The 17,554-nt window shown below is 55.5% G+C and overlaps 2 protein-coding genes across 2 annotated transcripts; both read right to left on the minus strand.

The window, feature by feature from the left end:
• Positions 1-1,289: 1,289 nt before the first annotated feature.
• LOC119091458 (uncharacterized) lies at positions 1,290-3,167 on the minus strand. The gene has a single exon (XM_037214256.1). The coding sequence runs from the start codon at positions 3,165-3,167 to the stop codon at positions 1,290-1,292; it is 1,878 nt and encodes a 625-aa protein (XP_037070151.1).
• Positions 3,168-6,568: 3,401 nt separating this feature from the next.
• LOC119091461 (uncharacterized) lies at positions 6,569-8,642 on the minus strand. Its single transcript, XM_037214261.1, has one exon. It carries the CDS (start codon positions 8,640-8,642, stop codon positions 6,867-6,869), a length of 1,776 nt encoding a protein of 591 aa, XP_037070156.1. The 3' UTR covers positions 6,569-6,866.
• Positions 8,643-17,554: the final 8,912 nt, after the last annotated feature.

A 17,554-nucleotide genomic window follows, 5' to 3' on the forward strand; every position in this document is an offset into this window, starting at 1 on the left:
TTAACAGCTTTGATGGATTTATGTTTCACAGTTGAAGATATTGAAGTAAACGTCAGATATGATGAGAAAGGCTCACCTATAACTATATAACTATTGGTATAACTGTTATGTATATATATATATATATATATATGTATATTAGTTTAACTATTGGTATACTCTTAAGTGGAAAAACTGTTCAAAACACCCAAATTATTCTGTTTAGTAGATATTCTCCTCGATTCCCCATTGTTTGATCACGTCATCGTACTTCGCACAACATTTTTGAGGAATCAAGCGTCAAAACACTTCAGTGCTGCGCCAAATGCGGTATAGCCGCCGTGATGTGGCGACGGAGCCGGCGGCGCGTCGGCGGCGAAGGAGGGACGCAGTGACGTCATAGCCCTGTGTTGAGCTGCCCTGCATCTAACCAATGGGAAATCCCGTGATGACATCCTCTTGGTCGAATGCTGTCAATAGGCCTATGCTTACTCGCTAACGTCATTTAATCAGCACCTCCTGGTATCTTTAATGTGGATAATGCAGTATGAGACATCTAAATACATGACGCCAAAAATTCAGGAGCTCAATACTTTTCTGGCTCATATCAAATGAAACAGGGAATGCCACACAATAAAACACGCTCGTATGTTCCGGAACAACATTATGCATTTGACTAGGCTTACCTTGAGGCAGCAGTCACAAGGTCAGACAATTAGCAATGATCTATGCTTAACGAAGGCCTTTATCCCTCAACCCTGCTCACAGGCAGTCGGTCAAGGTTCTATAGACTAAGAAAAAACACGACAATTAGTGCGAAGGTACCAAGGGTATACCATATGCCACGTACCGTATACCAAATACCGCATTGCCATATACTAAGGCTGCGAGCACGAGAGGGCTGCAAACTGGGAACTGAACCCGCATCGTTCGTATACCCATAGTGTGCTTGATTGATGCTCACAAATTTCGTCCACTTCTTCCTTCCATTACTTGACGATTCCTTTTAACCAGCGGCAGAGTACTTCCGCTATCACGGCTATGGTATTTGCTGTTATGACCTTTTTCACGGCGTCAGATATATTTCACATGCAACGAACTTGGCACAGATTTAGATAAAAAGACCCACCATACCCAAAACATACCGCCAAATATGCAGAGAAGTCAAGTACGGTGTCACGTTAGGCTTAGAAGCATGAGGCGTACCCAGCATTAAGCATCTTTTGGTGCCTGCCCGTAAGCGTCCGAGCGTCTATGAAGCCGGACTTCTGCCTTGCGTTGCGTACATGCCGCGAGAGTGATGCTGTTTCTCAGTAATGATCCGCGATGTGGGGTTTCTCAGGCGGCGGCTCGCACTGGACCGAGTGGCAGCACTGCGGGTAGTCACTCGCGGCGTCGCCCTGCACGATCCGGCAGCTGGTCTTGACCGAGTCATCAAGGCCAATAAAAGGACAGGGCAGCAGGGAGATCTGTGCGAAGCCGTCGGTCTGCGTGCAATCGGCCCGCGTGCATCCCGCTTCGGTCCACCTCTCGCCGACGGCAAACCAGCGTTGCTGCGAGCGGGAGAAGCAGTGGCCACGACAGCTGAAGGTGGCACAGCAGTGCGGGTAGTCACCGGAGGGGTCTTCCTCGACTATTTGACAGTCGGGCGCCGGCGGCGGTCCGAGCAGACCACAGGGCAGCTGGGAGAAGTCCACTGACCCGTCCTCGCGCACGTTACAGCGGCTCAGTGTGCAGCCCTCGTCGGTCCACTCGTCGCCCGGTCCGAAGTACCGCTCCAGCTTCCGCGAGTAGCAGTCCGGGCAGGTGATCTTGGGGCAGCACTGTGGGTACTCCAGCCCCGGCTCACCGTCATCCAGCGCGCACTGGTAGTGAGATGGAACGCCAATAAGACCACATCCAACGCCAGAAATACCTCCACCCTCCCTGCACGTGGCCCGACTGCAGCCCGGCCCGGTGAACGTCTCCCCCGGTTGGAAGAAGCGCTGGTGACGCTCCGAGAAGCACCCGTCCGACGGCAGCGGCTCGCACTGCGCGGTGGGACAGCACTGCGGGTAGTCGCTGGCCGCGTCGCCCTCCACGATGTGGCAGTTGGACTGGCTGTCGATGGCGAGATGGCCACAGGGCAGTTGGATGACCTGCGCGGCGCCATCCGAGGCCTGGATGCACTCGGACTGCGTGCAGCCCTTTTCGGTCCACTTCTCGCCCACCGCGAACCAGCGGTCCTTTGCACGCGAGAAGCAGTGATTAGGGCAGATGAAGTGTGCACAGCAGCCCGGGTATTCTCCGGCCGAGTCCTCCGCGACTAGCCGACAGTCGGGCGCCGGCGGCGGTCCGAGCAGGCCGCAGGGCAGGTGGGAGACGTCCACCGACCCGTCCTCGTGCAAGTTACAGCGGCTCAGTGTGCAGCCCTCGTCGGTCCACTCGTCGCCCGGTCCGAAGTACCGCTCCAGCTTCCGCGAGTAGCAGTCCGGGCAGGTGATCTTGGGGCAGCACTGTGGGTACTCCAGCCCCAGCTCGCCGTCATCCAGAGCGCACGGAACGCCGGGAGCGACTGCGCTGAGCGGGCAGCCGACTGCACCCACGGCGCCGCCCTCCTCGCATTCCGCCACACCGCTGCACTCCGGCAGCGTCCACCGCTCGCCCACGGCGAAGCGCCGGTCCAGATACTTGTCGTAGCACGGTTTTGCCTCGGTGCAGTTCTCGCGGGGACAGCAGGTGGGGTACTCGCCACCCGGCACCCCCGGCTCAACGCTGCACCCCGGTGACGTCGGGAACGCCGGGCACCCCACGACCCCCACGCCGCGTTCCGTGCATTCGGCCCTGGCGCATGGCGGCTCGGTCCAGCGGTGACCGACTGGAACCAGTCTCTGCAGCGCTGGTGCCACGCACTGGCCGGGCTCGGGGCACAGCCACCGCTCGCAGCAGTCGGGGTGGTCGGCCGTGGGGTCGCCCTTCAACAGCTGGCAGCCGGGTTGCGGGGGGTCGGCGGCCACCGGCTCGCACTTGCTGAAGTACGCGCGGCCGCGCACGCACCGCGCCACGCGGCAGCCCGGCACCCGCCACTCGTCGCCGTCCTTAAAGTAGCGTTCCAGTCGTTGCGAGTAGCAGCGGCGGGTGCGTCTGTAGGCCTGCGTCGCGCCGCACAGCGCGGCCAGCAGCAGCGCAAGCGTTAGCCAGCGGGACATGGCGGCTGCCGGGCAGAGACTGGCCGGCCGACCGAGAGCGAAGCCGCCGAGGCGGCCAGCTGTAAACAACGCCCGCTGAGAGTGTTTGGACTTCTGCGTCGCGATGGGCAGCGGCGCAGCCAGACCCGTGGCTCGTACCGCCGTGGTTCCAACCGCCGTCACTCCAGCCGCTGCACTGAGACCGTGAGGGGGTCTTGGACGCGCGCAGCCACGTGACACTCCACAAAGTCGTGGGCGGCCATCTGGCGATGGTGCGGCAGTCCCGCACAGGGCTACGGGGTCCTGGGCCGGTTGTCCGGGGACTGGGTCAGTGATACATTGCTTGAGGCCAATCTTGCGAACGATCACCGAAGTGAGAGCGTGGGCATCATCAAAGATGACTCGGTGGTGATCAGATGTCGGTCGCTGACGCACAGCCGCGACATTGAGCCTGGTCGGGCTGCGGTCCTACCCCTGCAACACGTCGCCCTGCGTCAGCTGCTTCTGTCCAGCCCACACGGCAAGGAGTCGGTCGAGAGATCCGACGCTCGCTCCCGCCACGAATCACTGTACACATACGCACCCACCCAGGGCATGCACGTGGGTGACCTGGAGGAGACTGGAAGGCATACGCGACCATCTTAATGGGTGTGTGTACACCCCTTGATTTAACGGGAGAGCGGTATGGGACTTTCCAGCGGTAGATCGTGCTAATTTTAACGTTCCAGCAAACCACATGGTAATCTGGGCTTTCAGGGCTGACATGTTTAGATTTTCGGAGGCGTTTGAATGACATGTTTAGGCTTATGGCATGGGACTGACTAGTGCGATAAGACATATGACCTTCACTTAGCAGCTTGTTCTCCGCCGCATTTCTTTGCTTACACTTGCGGCCTCATCAAGAGCAGGCTTTTGACGTCAGTATTCGGGGGGGGGGGGGGGGGGGAATTCGCTGGCGTCAGACTTCTAGCAGCCGCTTAACGCAGGTGCGACTCAAATTTCAAGAAACGGCTGCGCGGCAGCGCTAGGACGCTCTGCGATGCCAGTGAAAACCGCGCGCGGTGGATGTGACCCAGACCGTTAACATCGAAGCAAAGACAACTCGGCTTCTCTCGGAGGTGTTGTGTGGTAATCTATGGTAGTTGGGAAGTGGCGTGGGCGATCGCAGGTGAAAGTTCGGAGTGGCTCGAGTTCTGATCTGCACATGTCACGAGACCTCACCTGCGCGCCGACCCCTTCAAGCATCGGAAATGCAAAGGCACATTTCTACCGTAGCGATGGATGTTTCTTTCAAAGCACATTGCTGCGATTGTTAGCTTTGATGGACAGAAAACAGTAGTGCAAGTAAAAGGTGACACAGGTGGCACATGTCACCCCACCCTTTTAAGATCCGGTGGGCGCGACGACCACTCGGGGCCTACGATCAAGGACCCGACTTGTGGGCCTAAAGGCTTCAAAAGGCCGGCCGGAGGTTGTATTCATGGGCTTTGACCCGTAGCGCCAGACACCTAAATGTCAGCCAGAGGGCCCTGCGTGCTCCTCAGGGGCCCACTCCGTCGGTAAGAGCTTACATGTCGGTCAGACCCCGCCAGTAACGCAGACTCGGCGTGGGCCTGAGGACCCATTTCCCAAGCAGGCACAAAGCCGGAGCCAGTGATTTACATTGGTCGGGGCCCAAGCGTCTGCCAGGGCCCCACAGCGCCCAACGGGGCCTTGTGTTGGTACGGGGTCCCGAGTCCGCCAGTGGCAGTGTTAGAGGAGGCCCGAAGAACCTGGACGGCCCACCTGGTCCGACGGTCAGATACCCGATTGGCGGGCCTCAGGGCACGAAGGGCTGGTTGGAGTCTGATCCAGCGGCCTCGGTCTGCGATGACGGGCCTCTAAAAGACAGTCAGAGTCCTCTTTCGGCGATCAGGGACCCCCTGAGTCGATATATATGAGTCAAAGTGCCGGTCAGGCACCACCGGGACCGCACAGTCGGCGCAGTGTTGGTATGGGCCTGAGGGCCCACTTTCCAATCACCTGCAAAGCCGGGGACAGCAATTTACGCTGGTCGGGGCCCTCGTATTTGTCAGAGGCCCAAAGTGTCTAACAGAGGGTACTGCGTTTGCAAGGGGCCCCGGGACCACCAAAAGCAGTGTCCGATGAGGCCCGAGGAAGGGACCGGGCGGCCCACCGGAACCAACGATCGATGGTCCGGTTGGAGGGCAAAAGGGCAAAGGACTGGCTGTAAGTCACATAAAGAATCGCGGCCCGAAAGGTCGTAGCCTGAAATATCAGTCAGAGGTTCCCTTGCACTTGCTAAGAATCACCTGAGACGGCGTGGACGTCTAAGTCGGCCAGAGACCACGAACACCGAACAGTTAACTTCCTGTCAGTCTAAACCCCGAGGACTTATTTCCCAAACAGAAGCAAGGTCAAGGCCAGGATTTGCATTGGTTTGGGACTTTAGGTCCCTATAACAATGGTTGGGGCTCCTGTGTCGGTCAGGGATACACAGTGCTTATCACGGGTCATGCATCGAATAGTCACCCTAAGTCGGTCACAGGCTTTTTTGGAGGGGGTCCGGAGAAGCGCCGAGGGGCCCCTCGGAACCCAAGGTCGAGGGCCCGATTGAAAGGCTGATGGGACCGAAGGACTGATCGTAGGTCACACTAAAAATGTCCGAAAGACCGTGACCTCGGCCGAAAGGCCGTGACCTCAAATGTCAGTCACAGGGCCTCTTGCATCGATTGGGAGCCCCGCGGGACAGTGCGGACCTCCGTGTCGGCCAGAGACCTCTAACACCAAACGGTCGGCTACGTGTCGGTCTGAGTTTTGGGTTCATTTCCAAAGCACGAGTAAGGTCGGACTCAAAATTTGCATTACTTAGGGCCACTGAAATGATGAGGATGTCGATCAGGAGCCCACAGTGTCTACCAGGAGTCTTGTGGCGGCAAGCGGCCCTAGTCGTCAGGAGCCTTGCTCATGAGGCCCGATGAAGGACCCGAAGGGCCCCTCGGAACCAAAAATATACGGCTTGATTGGACTTGGGTCAGCCCCCCCCCCCGCCTCCACTCCCACCCGAAGTGCTGACCTGAAATGTCAGAGTGCTTCTGTGAGGGTCCTCTTACTGGGCTCTCTATCCTATCCTAAAGGGCCTCTAAACGGAGCCAGGAAGTCAGCTCTATATCCATGTGATCACTTGGGCCCCATTTCCCGAGCAGGAACGAGGCCGGGCCCGTGATTTGCAATGTTCGGGGTTCTTGAGACAATGAGGGGTCCCTGTGTCCCTCAGGGATGGCGGTGCTTAGTGCGTTCTGTGTCGGTAAGTGGCCCAGAGCCCGCCAGGAGCGGTGCTTGGGGCTGCCGAAGAGGGGCCGAATGGCCTTTTGAGAACACAGATCAAGGCCCCGATTGGACGGCTGAAGAGCCCGAAGGGCTGGCTGTAAGTCACATTAAGGATATATTTCAGTGTCAGATTTTCAGTATTTCAGTTTCAGTGTCAGATATATTTCACATGCAACGAACTTGACGCAGATTTAGATCAAAAGACCCGGCATACCCAAAACATACCGCTCAATACGCAAAGAAGTCAAGTACAGTGTCACGTTAGGCTTAGAAGTATGAGGCGTACCCAGCATTAAGCATCTGTTGGTGCCTGCCCGTAAGCGTCCGAGCCTCTATGAAGCCGGACTTCTGCCTTGTGTTGCGTACATGCCGCGAGAGTGATGTTGTTTCTCAGTAATGATCCGCGATGTGGGGTTCCTCAGGCGGCGGCTCGCACTGGACCGAGTGGCAGCACTGCGGGTAGTCACTCGCGGCATCGCCCTCCACGAACCGGCAGCTGGTCTTGATCAAGTCATCAAGACCAATAAAAGGGCAGAAGAGCGAGGAGATCTGTGCGAAGGCGTCGGTCTGCGTGCACTCGAACCGCGTGCATCCCGCTTCGGCCCACCCCTCGCCGACGGCGATCCAGCGGTGCTGCGAGCGGGAGAAGCAGTGGCCACGGCACCTGAAGGTGGCACAGCAGTGCGGGTAGTCACCGGAGGGGTCTTCCTCGACTATTTGACAGTCGGGCGCCGGCGGCGGTCCGAGCAGACCGCAGGGCAGCTGGGAGACTTCCACTGACCCGTCCTCGTGCACGTTACAGCGGCTCAGTGTGCAGCCCTCGTCGGTCCACTCGTCGCCCGGTCCGAAGTACCGCTCCAGCTTCCGCGAGTAGCAGTTTGAGCAGGTGATCTTGGGGCAGCACTGCGGGTACTCTAGCCCCGGCTCACCGTCATCCAGAGCACACTGGTAGTGAGGTGGAACGCCAATAAGACCACATCCAACGCCAGAAATACCTCCACCCTCCCTGCACGTGGCCCGACTGCAGCCCGGCCCGGTGAACGTCTCCCCCGGTTGGAAGAAGCGCTGGTGACGCTCCGAGAAGCACCCGTCCGACGGCAGCGGCAGTTGGATGACTTTCGCGGCGCCATCCGAGGCTTGGATGCACTCGGACTGCGTGCAGTCCTCTTCGGTCGACTTCTCGCCCACCGCGAACCAGCGGTCTGTTGCACGGTCTAAGTAGTGGTTAGGGCAGACGAAGTGGGCACAGCAGCCCGGGTATTCTCCGGCCGAGTCCTCCGCGACCAGCCAACATTCAGACGCCGGCGGCGGTCCGAGCAGGCCGCAGGGCAGCCTCGAGACCCCCACCGACCCGTTCTCGTGCAAGGTACAGCGGTTTAGGATGCACCCCTCGTCGGTCCACTCGTCGCCCGGTCCGAAGTACCGCTCCAGCTTCTGCGAGTAGCAGTCCGGGCAGGTGATCTTGGGGCAGCACTGCGGGTACTCTAGCCCCAGCTCGCCGTCATCCAGAGCGCACGGAACGCCGGGAGCGACTGCGCTGAGCGGGCAGCCGACTGCACTCACGGCGCCGCCCTCCTCGCATTCCGCCGCACCGCTGCACTCTGGCAGCGTCCACCGCTCGCCCACGGCGAAGCGCCGGTCCAGATACTTGTCGTAGCACGGTTTTGCCTCGGTGCAGTTCTCGCGAGGACAGCAGGTGGGGTACTCGCCGCCCGGCACCCCCGGTTCAACGCTGCACCCCGGTGACGTCGGGAACGCCGGGCACCCCACAGCCCCCACGCCGTGTTCCGTGCATTCGGCCCTGGCGCATGGCGGCTCGGTCCAGCGGTGACCGACTGGCACCAGTCGCTGCAGCACTGGTGCCACGCACTGGCCGGGCTCGGGGCACAGCCACCGCTCGCAGCAGTCGGGGTGGTCGGCCGTGGGGTCGCCCTTCAACAGCTGGCAGCCGGGTTGAGGTGGGTCGGCGGCCACCGGCTCGCACTTGCTGAAGTACGCGCGGCCGCGCACGCACCGCGCCACGCGGCAGCCCGGCACCCGCCACTCGTCGCCGTCCTTAAAGTAGCGTTCCAGTCGTTGCGAGTAGCAGCGGCGGGTGCGTCTGTAGGCCTGCGTCGCGCCGCACAGCGCAACCAGCAGCAGCGCAAGCGTCAGCCAGCGGGACATGGCGGCTGCCGAGCAGAGACTGGCCAGCCGACCGAGAGCGAAGCCGCCGAGGCGGCCAGCTGTAAATAACGCGCGCTGGGAGTGTTTGAACGGCTGCGTCGCGACAGGCAGCGGCGCAGCCAGAGCCGCGGCTCCAACCGCCGCGGTTCCAACCGCCGTGATTTCAACCGCCGTCACTCCAGCCGCTGCACTGAGGCCGTGAGGGGGTCCTGGACGCGCGCAGCCACGTGACACTCCACAATGTCGTGGGCGGCCGTCTGGCGATGGTGTGGCAGTCCCCAATATGGTTGCGGGGTCCTGGACCGGTTGTCCGAGGACTGATGTGCACCTTGGGTTGTGCAGGCCTCGCCGAGTTCGAGTTTAGTCCTCCAGGGACATTTGCTATTCGGGTGCAATCCACATATTCGCTACCATGAGTTTTTTTGTGGGTCGGCATTTTCCAGTGCTATCTGAGTTTCCAGCGTAGCTCATCTCAACGTTCTCACCCCATGGGCATTGCGCTTTCTTCTGTGGGGCTACGGTTTACGGGTGGTTTATTCGTGTTTTTGAGGTTGCAAAGTTCAGATTTTGTTCAGCACGACTTCTCCATGTGGTGACTGGCTATGGCTGATTATCACTCGGTTTCACCACCACCTTAGTGGGCTGCAGACTTTGAGGTTGTGCTGCTGTAGCATCAGATGTCGCGCGAGACCCCAATACATCACTGGTGACCCAGTCAGTTTGAAGGGAGGCTTGGGTTGCTGCTGGTCGTTCGCATTGGTCTCCACCTATAGGACTGGGTCAGTGATACATTGCTTGAGGTCAATCCTTCGAACGATATCCGAAGTGAGAGTGTGGGCATCATCAAAGGTGCCTCGGTGGTGATCAGATGTCGGTCGCTGACGCACAGCCGCGACATTGAGCCTGGTCGGGTTGCGGTCCTATACGTACTCACCCACCCAGGGCATGCACATGGGTGACCTGGAGGAGACTGGAAGGCATACGCGGCCACCTTAATGGGTGTGGGTATACTGCTTGATTTAGCGGGAGAACGATATGGGATTTCCTAGAGGTAGATCGTGCTAATTCCAACGTTCCGGCAAAGGACAGTACTACGTGTCGGTCTGAGTTTTGGGTTCATTTCCCAAGCACGAGTAAGGTCGGACTCAAAACTTGCATTACTTAGGGCCACTGAAATGATGAGGATGTCGATCAGGAGCCCACAGTGTCTAGCAGGAGTCCTGTGGCGGCAAGTGGCCCTAGTCGCTCGGAGCCGTGCTCACGAGGCCGGATAAAGGACCCGAAGGGCCCCTCGGAACCAAAAATATAGGCTTGATTGGACTTGGGTCAGCCCCCTCCCCCGCCTCCACTCCCACCCGAAGTGCTGACCTGAAATGTCAGAGTGCTTCTATGAGGGTCCTCTTACTGGGCTCTCTATCCTATCCTAAAGGGCCTCTAAACGGAGCCAGGAAGTCAGCTCTATATCCATGTGATCACTTGGGCCCCATTTCCCGAGCAGGAACGAGGCCGGGCCCGTGATTTGCAATGTTCGGGGTTCTTGAGACAATGAGGGGTCCCTGTGTCCCTCAGGGACGGCGGTGCTTAGTGCGTTCTGTGTCGGTAAGTGGCCCAGAGCCCGCCAGGAGCGGTGCTTGAGGCTGCCGAAGAGGGGCCGAATGGCCTTTTGAGAACACAGATCAAGGCCCCGATTGGACGGCTGAAGAGCCCGAAGGGCTGGCTGTAAGTCACATTAAGGACCCCCGCCCGCAGAGCCGTGATCTCAAATGACTGTTAGAGTGCCTCTTGCACCCACTGAGGACCCGTGTAACAGAGCGTTCCTCTATTTCGGCCATAGATCACCAACACCGGACAGTCGGCTCCGTGTCGGTCTGAGCTCTGGGGTCCAGTTTCCAAACAGGGGCAAGGCCGGGCCCGCGATTTACATTAGTCAGGGACCCTGCAACAATGCGGGGCTGCTGTATCATCGAGGGGCCTCCAGTGCTTAACAGGGCGTTCTGTGTCAACAAGGGGCCTCAAGTCAGCCAGGAAAGCCCTTGCTCAACAGGGACGAGGACGGACTCCATATGACAGAGGGCTTCTTGAGTTGGTCGGGGCCTTTTGAAAATGAAAGGAAACCTGAGAACTTGTCATGAGTGTTCACACTGAGACACTGAGATAGGGCCCAGTTCATACAGTGTTCACACCGAGACAGTGTTCACACCGAGATAGGGCCCAGTTCTAGTCGGCACTTCCGGTTCCGGCTTGCCAACCAATCCCAGCACGGGCCGGCTAAGGCGGACTGGGGTCTATGTGCCGATTATTGGACTACCAGCGGCGATCAGGGATGCTGTTGCGTCGATGAGGGCATTTCCATCGATCAGGAGCAAGTTGCGCGGTTCAGAAGGCCTCCCATGTCAAGGAGGGGAACAATGTGGTGTCAAGTATCCCTCTAAGGGCCTCCAAATCGACCAGGAGATCTCGCCCTGTGTCGCCAAAGTGGTAGCCGGAAGACACCCCACAGTGGGACGGGATGGCCCTTTAGCCAATGACCGGGAACAGCAAAATGTCCCTAGTGTTCTACTCAAGGGACCCCTTGTCTGGAAAGAAATGAGATAAATATTGTCGGAAAGAAATAAGGGAAATAAGTGTCGAATAGAGTGGGTCGCCATGAGTTCAAAAATAAACGAACCCTCCTATGCTTGCTAGCAAACCTTCATCCCTCAATTTGTCCTAACTTTCAATTGCGGAATCGACTCGTGAAACAAGCTACGTCAAAAGGTTTGAGCGCGCACGCCCGCCAAGGGCGTGCATTGGGAGCAAGGACAGCGATGGGCTGGGATGCAGCTTTCGTTAAACCGAACGGCGTTGTCCGCTGCAAGTGACACCAGACAGCGGGCACCGTGCGCGTGGAAACAACTGTCATAAAGTGATGGCTCCGTTTGTCTTTCAAAGTTAATTTGGACTTAGCGCATCTTTGGACTTAGTTCAAAGATTAGGCTTAGCGCATCTTTCACAATTTTGTTTTTGTTTTCCGGGCAGGAAAGTATACCTCGAAATATGCAATAAACGGGGAAGACACTACCTTTACTCCTCATGTACCACCACCAAATTTCAGCACCCTTCGCGGTGCCGTAGAGGCCAATCCGTTCTTATCATCGATATAAAACTCGCACAAGTAAAATACGCGCTCAGAGTACTTTCTAAGTGTGAAGTTTGATCTTCTAAAGCCTGTAAGGCCGGCGCCACGCGGTCTTTGGAGACTGCAACGCCCGGCGCTAAGCGCGAGAGCTGGCGAACGCGTATGTTCAAAACCACGTTATGTAATTTGCATCTCTAATGGATTCTGACTAAATGTTGAACATTTCTGAGCAAACATGACTTGGCCATGTTAATGCAAATTTTTGACTCATTTCAATCCGCAATTTACATTCGTCGGGTCCTAAATATGTCTGTAGAACCGAGATAAGACCATGACAAAGCTGAGTTTTGCCGGTTTAGAAAGAGTTCAATGGACAATTGTACAATAAAGAGCAGCACCGATTTCTTCTGCGCAGTCGTCGAAGAGCATGATTTTCTTAGTATAGTTACTATAAAATTCAGACAGAATTAATTCCGCAGAAGCCTCTGGCATCTACTGCAGCTAAAGACGATAGAAATAAAAAATGTCAAAGAAAAGCATAGTCCTATTAGAAATGGCCCATTTCCAGCGATTTTTGGATATGTTTTTACCATCAGCTGCCCTTTTGTCGACCCCCTCCCACCTTGTCAAGGCTCTAGCTGCGCGTCTAAAAGAAAGAATAGTGGAGTTATACGGTAGCGTCCTTTTTACAGATAAGACAGTACGGTTGATATTATTCCTTGTAGAATCAACGGGAGAAACAAAATATGTCATTTGCTTATTACCTGGCTATTCCAAGTGGAATATGGCTTCCAGTGCATCTTATCTATAAGTATGCTGCTCTTTGCAAACGCGCTTGACAGTTTATCTCACTTCTTACTGTTTATGAGCAGCTGCTAGAGAGAGAGAGAGAGAGAGAGAGAGAGAGAGAGAGAGAGAGAGAGAGAGAGAGAGAGGAGAGAGAGAGAGAGAGAGAGGGAGAGAGAGAGAGAGAGAGAGAGAGAGAGAGAGAGAGAGAGAGAGAGAGAGAGAGAGAGAGAGAGAGAGAGAGAGAGAGAGAGAGAGAGAGAGAGAGAGATAGATATATATATATATATATATATATATATATATATATATATATATATATATATATATATATATATATATGTATATACGTATATATAACCTCACCACAACGGTGGTGCTTCTTTTGAACTGCGAGGAAATCTTGTGTATATTACGCGCTAATGCGCATAACTGCGAGCCAGAGAATCGTCATGCATATGGCTTGCTGCAAGTGGTAGGGTAAATTGAGTTGGAGAGGGGCTGTCTGTATTACAGGGCTTATCGCTTTAGATCAGTGGTGAGAGGTGAGACCCTTTAGGTGAGACCCAGCAGTCTACCAGGAGGAAAAATCACACGGGCGAGTGCGAGAAGGTGAAAAGAAGAAAACACCCACTTCGGATGAGTCTCTCTACATTCCACGCATTTGCACTAAACTCCGCGCAGAAATTACGTGACGACGTTCGGCAGTTCTGACACTGTATCCGAAAACAATCAGGTCTCGTCGAAGGTGCCACGCTCTGTCACGGACCGGTGCAGACTCATGCGCGATGCGGATCACAGCATCGCTGTGGGACGGCTCAGTCCGTTTTCCGGTCCGCGCGTCTTCAGTAGACCACGCCGCTGCGCCATTGTGAGGGGGCGGATCGTGAAAGCGCGTTCCTTCGAGCACCCATACGGCACGCCAGCAGTTCAAGGATGGGATTCTACTGGTGCATGTGGTAATCATCAACCTGTAGGGGTCACAAGTACGGGCGCGAAACGGTGTGCCAGAGCCGATGGTGGGCTGCCGTGGGAAGATATGTGTGTGATTAGACCTCTGAGTGTTGATTATGTCAGCCAAATTGATAACGTCTAAGCTCCACAAAGTGAGACGTAACTGAAATTAGGAATCCAAAAAAGTTGCCGATGCTATCTTTGATCTTAAGTGACCTAAAAAGCATTCGGTCAGAGCTGTTAGATTGGCGCTAAAAGAGTTTGCAGCAGCATTCGTCCACCTTGCGTTGCGTTTCTAGTTTCTATGCCTTTTAAATTATGCGAGGGTGGATTCCACCCTGACCTTTTCAGAAGGAAAAAAATTACGTCCTTCCGGCGCATGTGTTAACTCACGACTAGCGAAGAGCAACTTCAGCATACCTACAAGAGAGCTATTCTGCAATAAGGGCAGACATCAACAGTTCATCCAGCTGGTGTTCAAGTACGCACTGTCTATCCACCAAGTCCCTGAAATGTGCTCCGGTATCGATATATCCCTTCCATCTCAAGATGCGTTTTCCCTCATCCCATTAGACGCACAAATTACCGACCCACAATCGTCCCTGCGGAGACAATGGCAGAATGGGCGCCATGCCACGAAGCAAAAACACCGACTTCGCTTTCGTCGGCGTCGCGCTCGTCGCGCCTTCTCGCTATGCCCGAGTAAGAGTGTGGCATTGTGTACAGGCTTGGGGTCGGGTCAGCAGCAGGCGGATTGAGCCGGACAGCGACAGGGTCACCTGGCGGGAGTCTGAGGCTGTCGCGGTCCCGACAACGGCCCCGTTCGGTCGCACGCCGCGGCCGGGTGTCGCGGTGTCTGCGAGATGGCGCAGCAGCCAGCTGCACCCATACTCACGGCTGCTGCTCATGGCTACTGTTTCGTGTAGTGGTGGCACGTGTGTGTGTCACGTACATTTAGTTTGCAGCGATTATCAGTTGTTAGTACACGTGCTACTGCTCATGAGATGCTCCCTGTAAGCTCGGGCTGCTGGATTTCGTCCAGAGGCCTGACCACTTGACCATCCCGCTCCCTTAACCGATCGTAAGGAAACGTATGGTACCAGCAAAAGCGTGCATGAAATTAGCCATTGCATAATGTATCACACAGAATAAGCGCAGAAAATAATGGAGCAGCTGTCAGATAGCGTAGGTTCATGCGAGGGTGGCTCAAGGCGTGGTAGAGGTGGTGTTACGGGGGCCGGGCTATGCCCCTCACCCTGCAAATGGTCAGTCAGCCAAACAACGACACATTTCGGGACATCGAGTAACATCTAAAAGGCTCTTTAAAAGGGGAGTTTGTTTTGGACTAACCCTTGGGGTAAAAGGGGTGAAACTGGATGAGTTCTGAAAATCATGATAGCTTGTCAATTTTGCCGCCAAGTTGACGTCCCCCCCCCACCCCACTTCCACTAGCGGCGTCCTGAATCAGTCCTAGGCCATATGGGTCTAAAAGTATTATGCTTTGCTTAGCTATGTTTCTCGGATAGATAGGATGTTGAGGAGCGAGGCTAGCGGATGAACGGGAAAGCCAACCCCACGTGTATATCACTCTTTGAGATGACATTTCCGACATTTCCGATGACATTGCTGAGATGACATCTCCGCACCGAGCCTGAAGGACTCGTATGTGAACGCATCTGTGACATCGCTGGTAAACCTATCAACGTTTCTGATGCAACCGAATGCAACAAAGGCCAGTGCAATGGAGCTGAAGCCGGGACGACCACAAGTGTCCACATGAACCCTCTCATGAATCATGAATCGACCGGGATGTGCCAACGTATTGAGGGCTCTCGCAAGGTTCGCAGGTAAAAAAAACGACATTGACGGCACTGTCGCGATTCATCGTGGAAAATGCCTGTTGGGTCACTAGTCCTGGATTCGAATCCGTATACAGATCGCATGCAGATTGCATGCAGATCATACATACAGATCGCATACAGATCGCATGCAGATCGCACCACGCCAACTGGGGTTTCCGCCCCGACCGGGCCGTGGTGCAGAATCACCAACCTGCGGGTGTACCAAAGCACACTGTGCTGTCGGTCTGTGCTCACCCTGTAGAAAAACGTCCTAATATTGTTCCGGCTGCCTTTGTTAGCGACCCTGGAAAAATGCCGTGAGACTTAACTGATCGGTAGTGGGAAACCGGAAAGAAAATGGGCTTTCCCGTCTGCGTGCTTGCCCCGCGTCGCTTTTGGAACGCCATCAGCTATATTGAGTGCGGACAGGTCTACCAGCCGTATAGCACCGACAAGCTCACCTCGCTGAGAGGAGGGGACCACCCCCACCTGTGGGAGGAGACCCTCGACCGGACCGGCACCCCCGCCGCCAGCCGTCACTCTCTCGTCGGCCGCCGCGGTGACCGGATGACCTGCGGCGCGGCCCGCCAGAGAAAGTGGCCCGCCTCCTCACTTGCTACGTGGGCCACGCATGTTTTATCGGACGCTTCCCCAGTGAGGAGTACGCGGCCGGGTTATCTCCGGCGGCGGGCGGCGCGCTCGCGCTGCGTTGAGCCGACCTCACCGGGTCGGCGGGCGCACTGCTGCGGTGGAGGTGGGCACGACAGGGTCATCGGTCACTCCGCCCTTCCAGCCATGTTGAGGAACACCTCGCTGATCATCTGTGGTCTGCTCTGCCTGGTATGTACAGGCGCTCGGCCATGCGACCCGTCCGAGCTGCTTCGACCTCTTCCCCGCGGTGATTGCCACTGGTGTCTTGTTTTATGCTGGGTCGGTCTGTAGGTGAACCATCATCGCCTCATGGTCTTTGATAATGTGCATTGGGTGCAGTGACCGGTGATGAGCTCGCAGAACGAGGCCGCTCGAACAGATCTTCACCTGCTCGGAAACTCAGTGCCGCTTTTAAATTTGGTCTCTATCGTTTCCGGCGAGTGACCTCCACGTGGCCTCGCCGACTTACCAGCCGTACTCAGGGCGTGAACAACTAGAAACTAGAAGTGCCCTTTCACCATCGAGTGGTTTGTCCCCTGAATCCCTTTGGACACCGCAGTGTTCTTTATTGTTGTCCGCATCACTTTTATTCGAAGGTGATGACAAAACCAATGAAAGGGCATTCAGTAAACAGCAATGCGTCATGCTCCGAAGTCAGCAGATGCCATATTTCACAGGTTTTGTTCTACGATCGAAGAAGTTTTGCCGACAGAAACATCGCACGTTTTCAGATCAGTTATCATCTAAGGTCGAGACCGGTTTTTAAAATAATGCCTGCATGCACATTGAAATGTTGACGTGACACGCACACATGGAAGCCCTTATGACTTTTGGTGGCACTATGACCCTAGACCTTAGTGACATAGCTGAGCCCGCTGGCATTGACTGAGCTGTACTGGAGGAAGTTGCTACAGGACGCTGTGCACGACTTTGGTATTTGTCATTACCTTGTTCGGCAGAGAATGGTTTAATGGAGGATGGGAAGGAAAGAGAAGATGCTCTTTTCCCCTCGTCTTGCTGCCTTCTCCTAGCACGTCTTTCCCGACCACATGCTGTTGGCCAGTCATGATTTAATGCCTCGCATTGGACTTGAGTCCAGACCCATATACTTTGGGTTGCAGACTTAACTGAGTAGATCCACTTAACATGTGAAACAATTTATATGCAATGTATATAGTGACCAATTTTAAGGAAATGAACTGGACTCACGCTATGACTTATCTCCTTAAATTCCACGCACTGTTCGCACTTAAATTCCACGCACCAATTCCAATTGCACTGTTCAAACAGTAACATGAAATGAACTTCATGCTAACTCAGCTAACAGCATCGACTCTTCGGCTACGACTCTGTATGGGCTTTTGTAGCTGACCGCTTCCGGTGGACGAAGCAGTGGTATCAAGTAGATGTCTTCTAATAGCCATTTCTCAATTAAATCTGGAATTGACAACCGCTTGAGCTGCAGTCGCGACTTGTGTGCCCCACGAACAATCATCTCAGAGTAAATATGTGGACAATTTCATACGCAATATCAGGGTGCTCTGCACGGTCCGGTCCTCTGA

The sequence above is a fragment of the Pollicipes pollicipes genome, unplaced genomic scaffold (genome assembly GCF_011947565.3).
Source record: "Pollicipes pollicipes isolate AB1234 unplaced genomic scaffold, Ppol_2.1 Scaffold_3447;HRSCAF=4054_pilon_pilon_pilon, whole genome shotgun sequence".
NCBI classification, from domain to species: domain Eukaryota; kingdom Metazoa; phylum Arthropoda; class Thecostraca; order Pollicipedomorpha; family Pollicipedidae; genus Pollicipes; species Pollicipes pollicipes.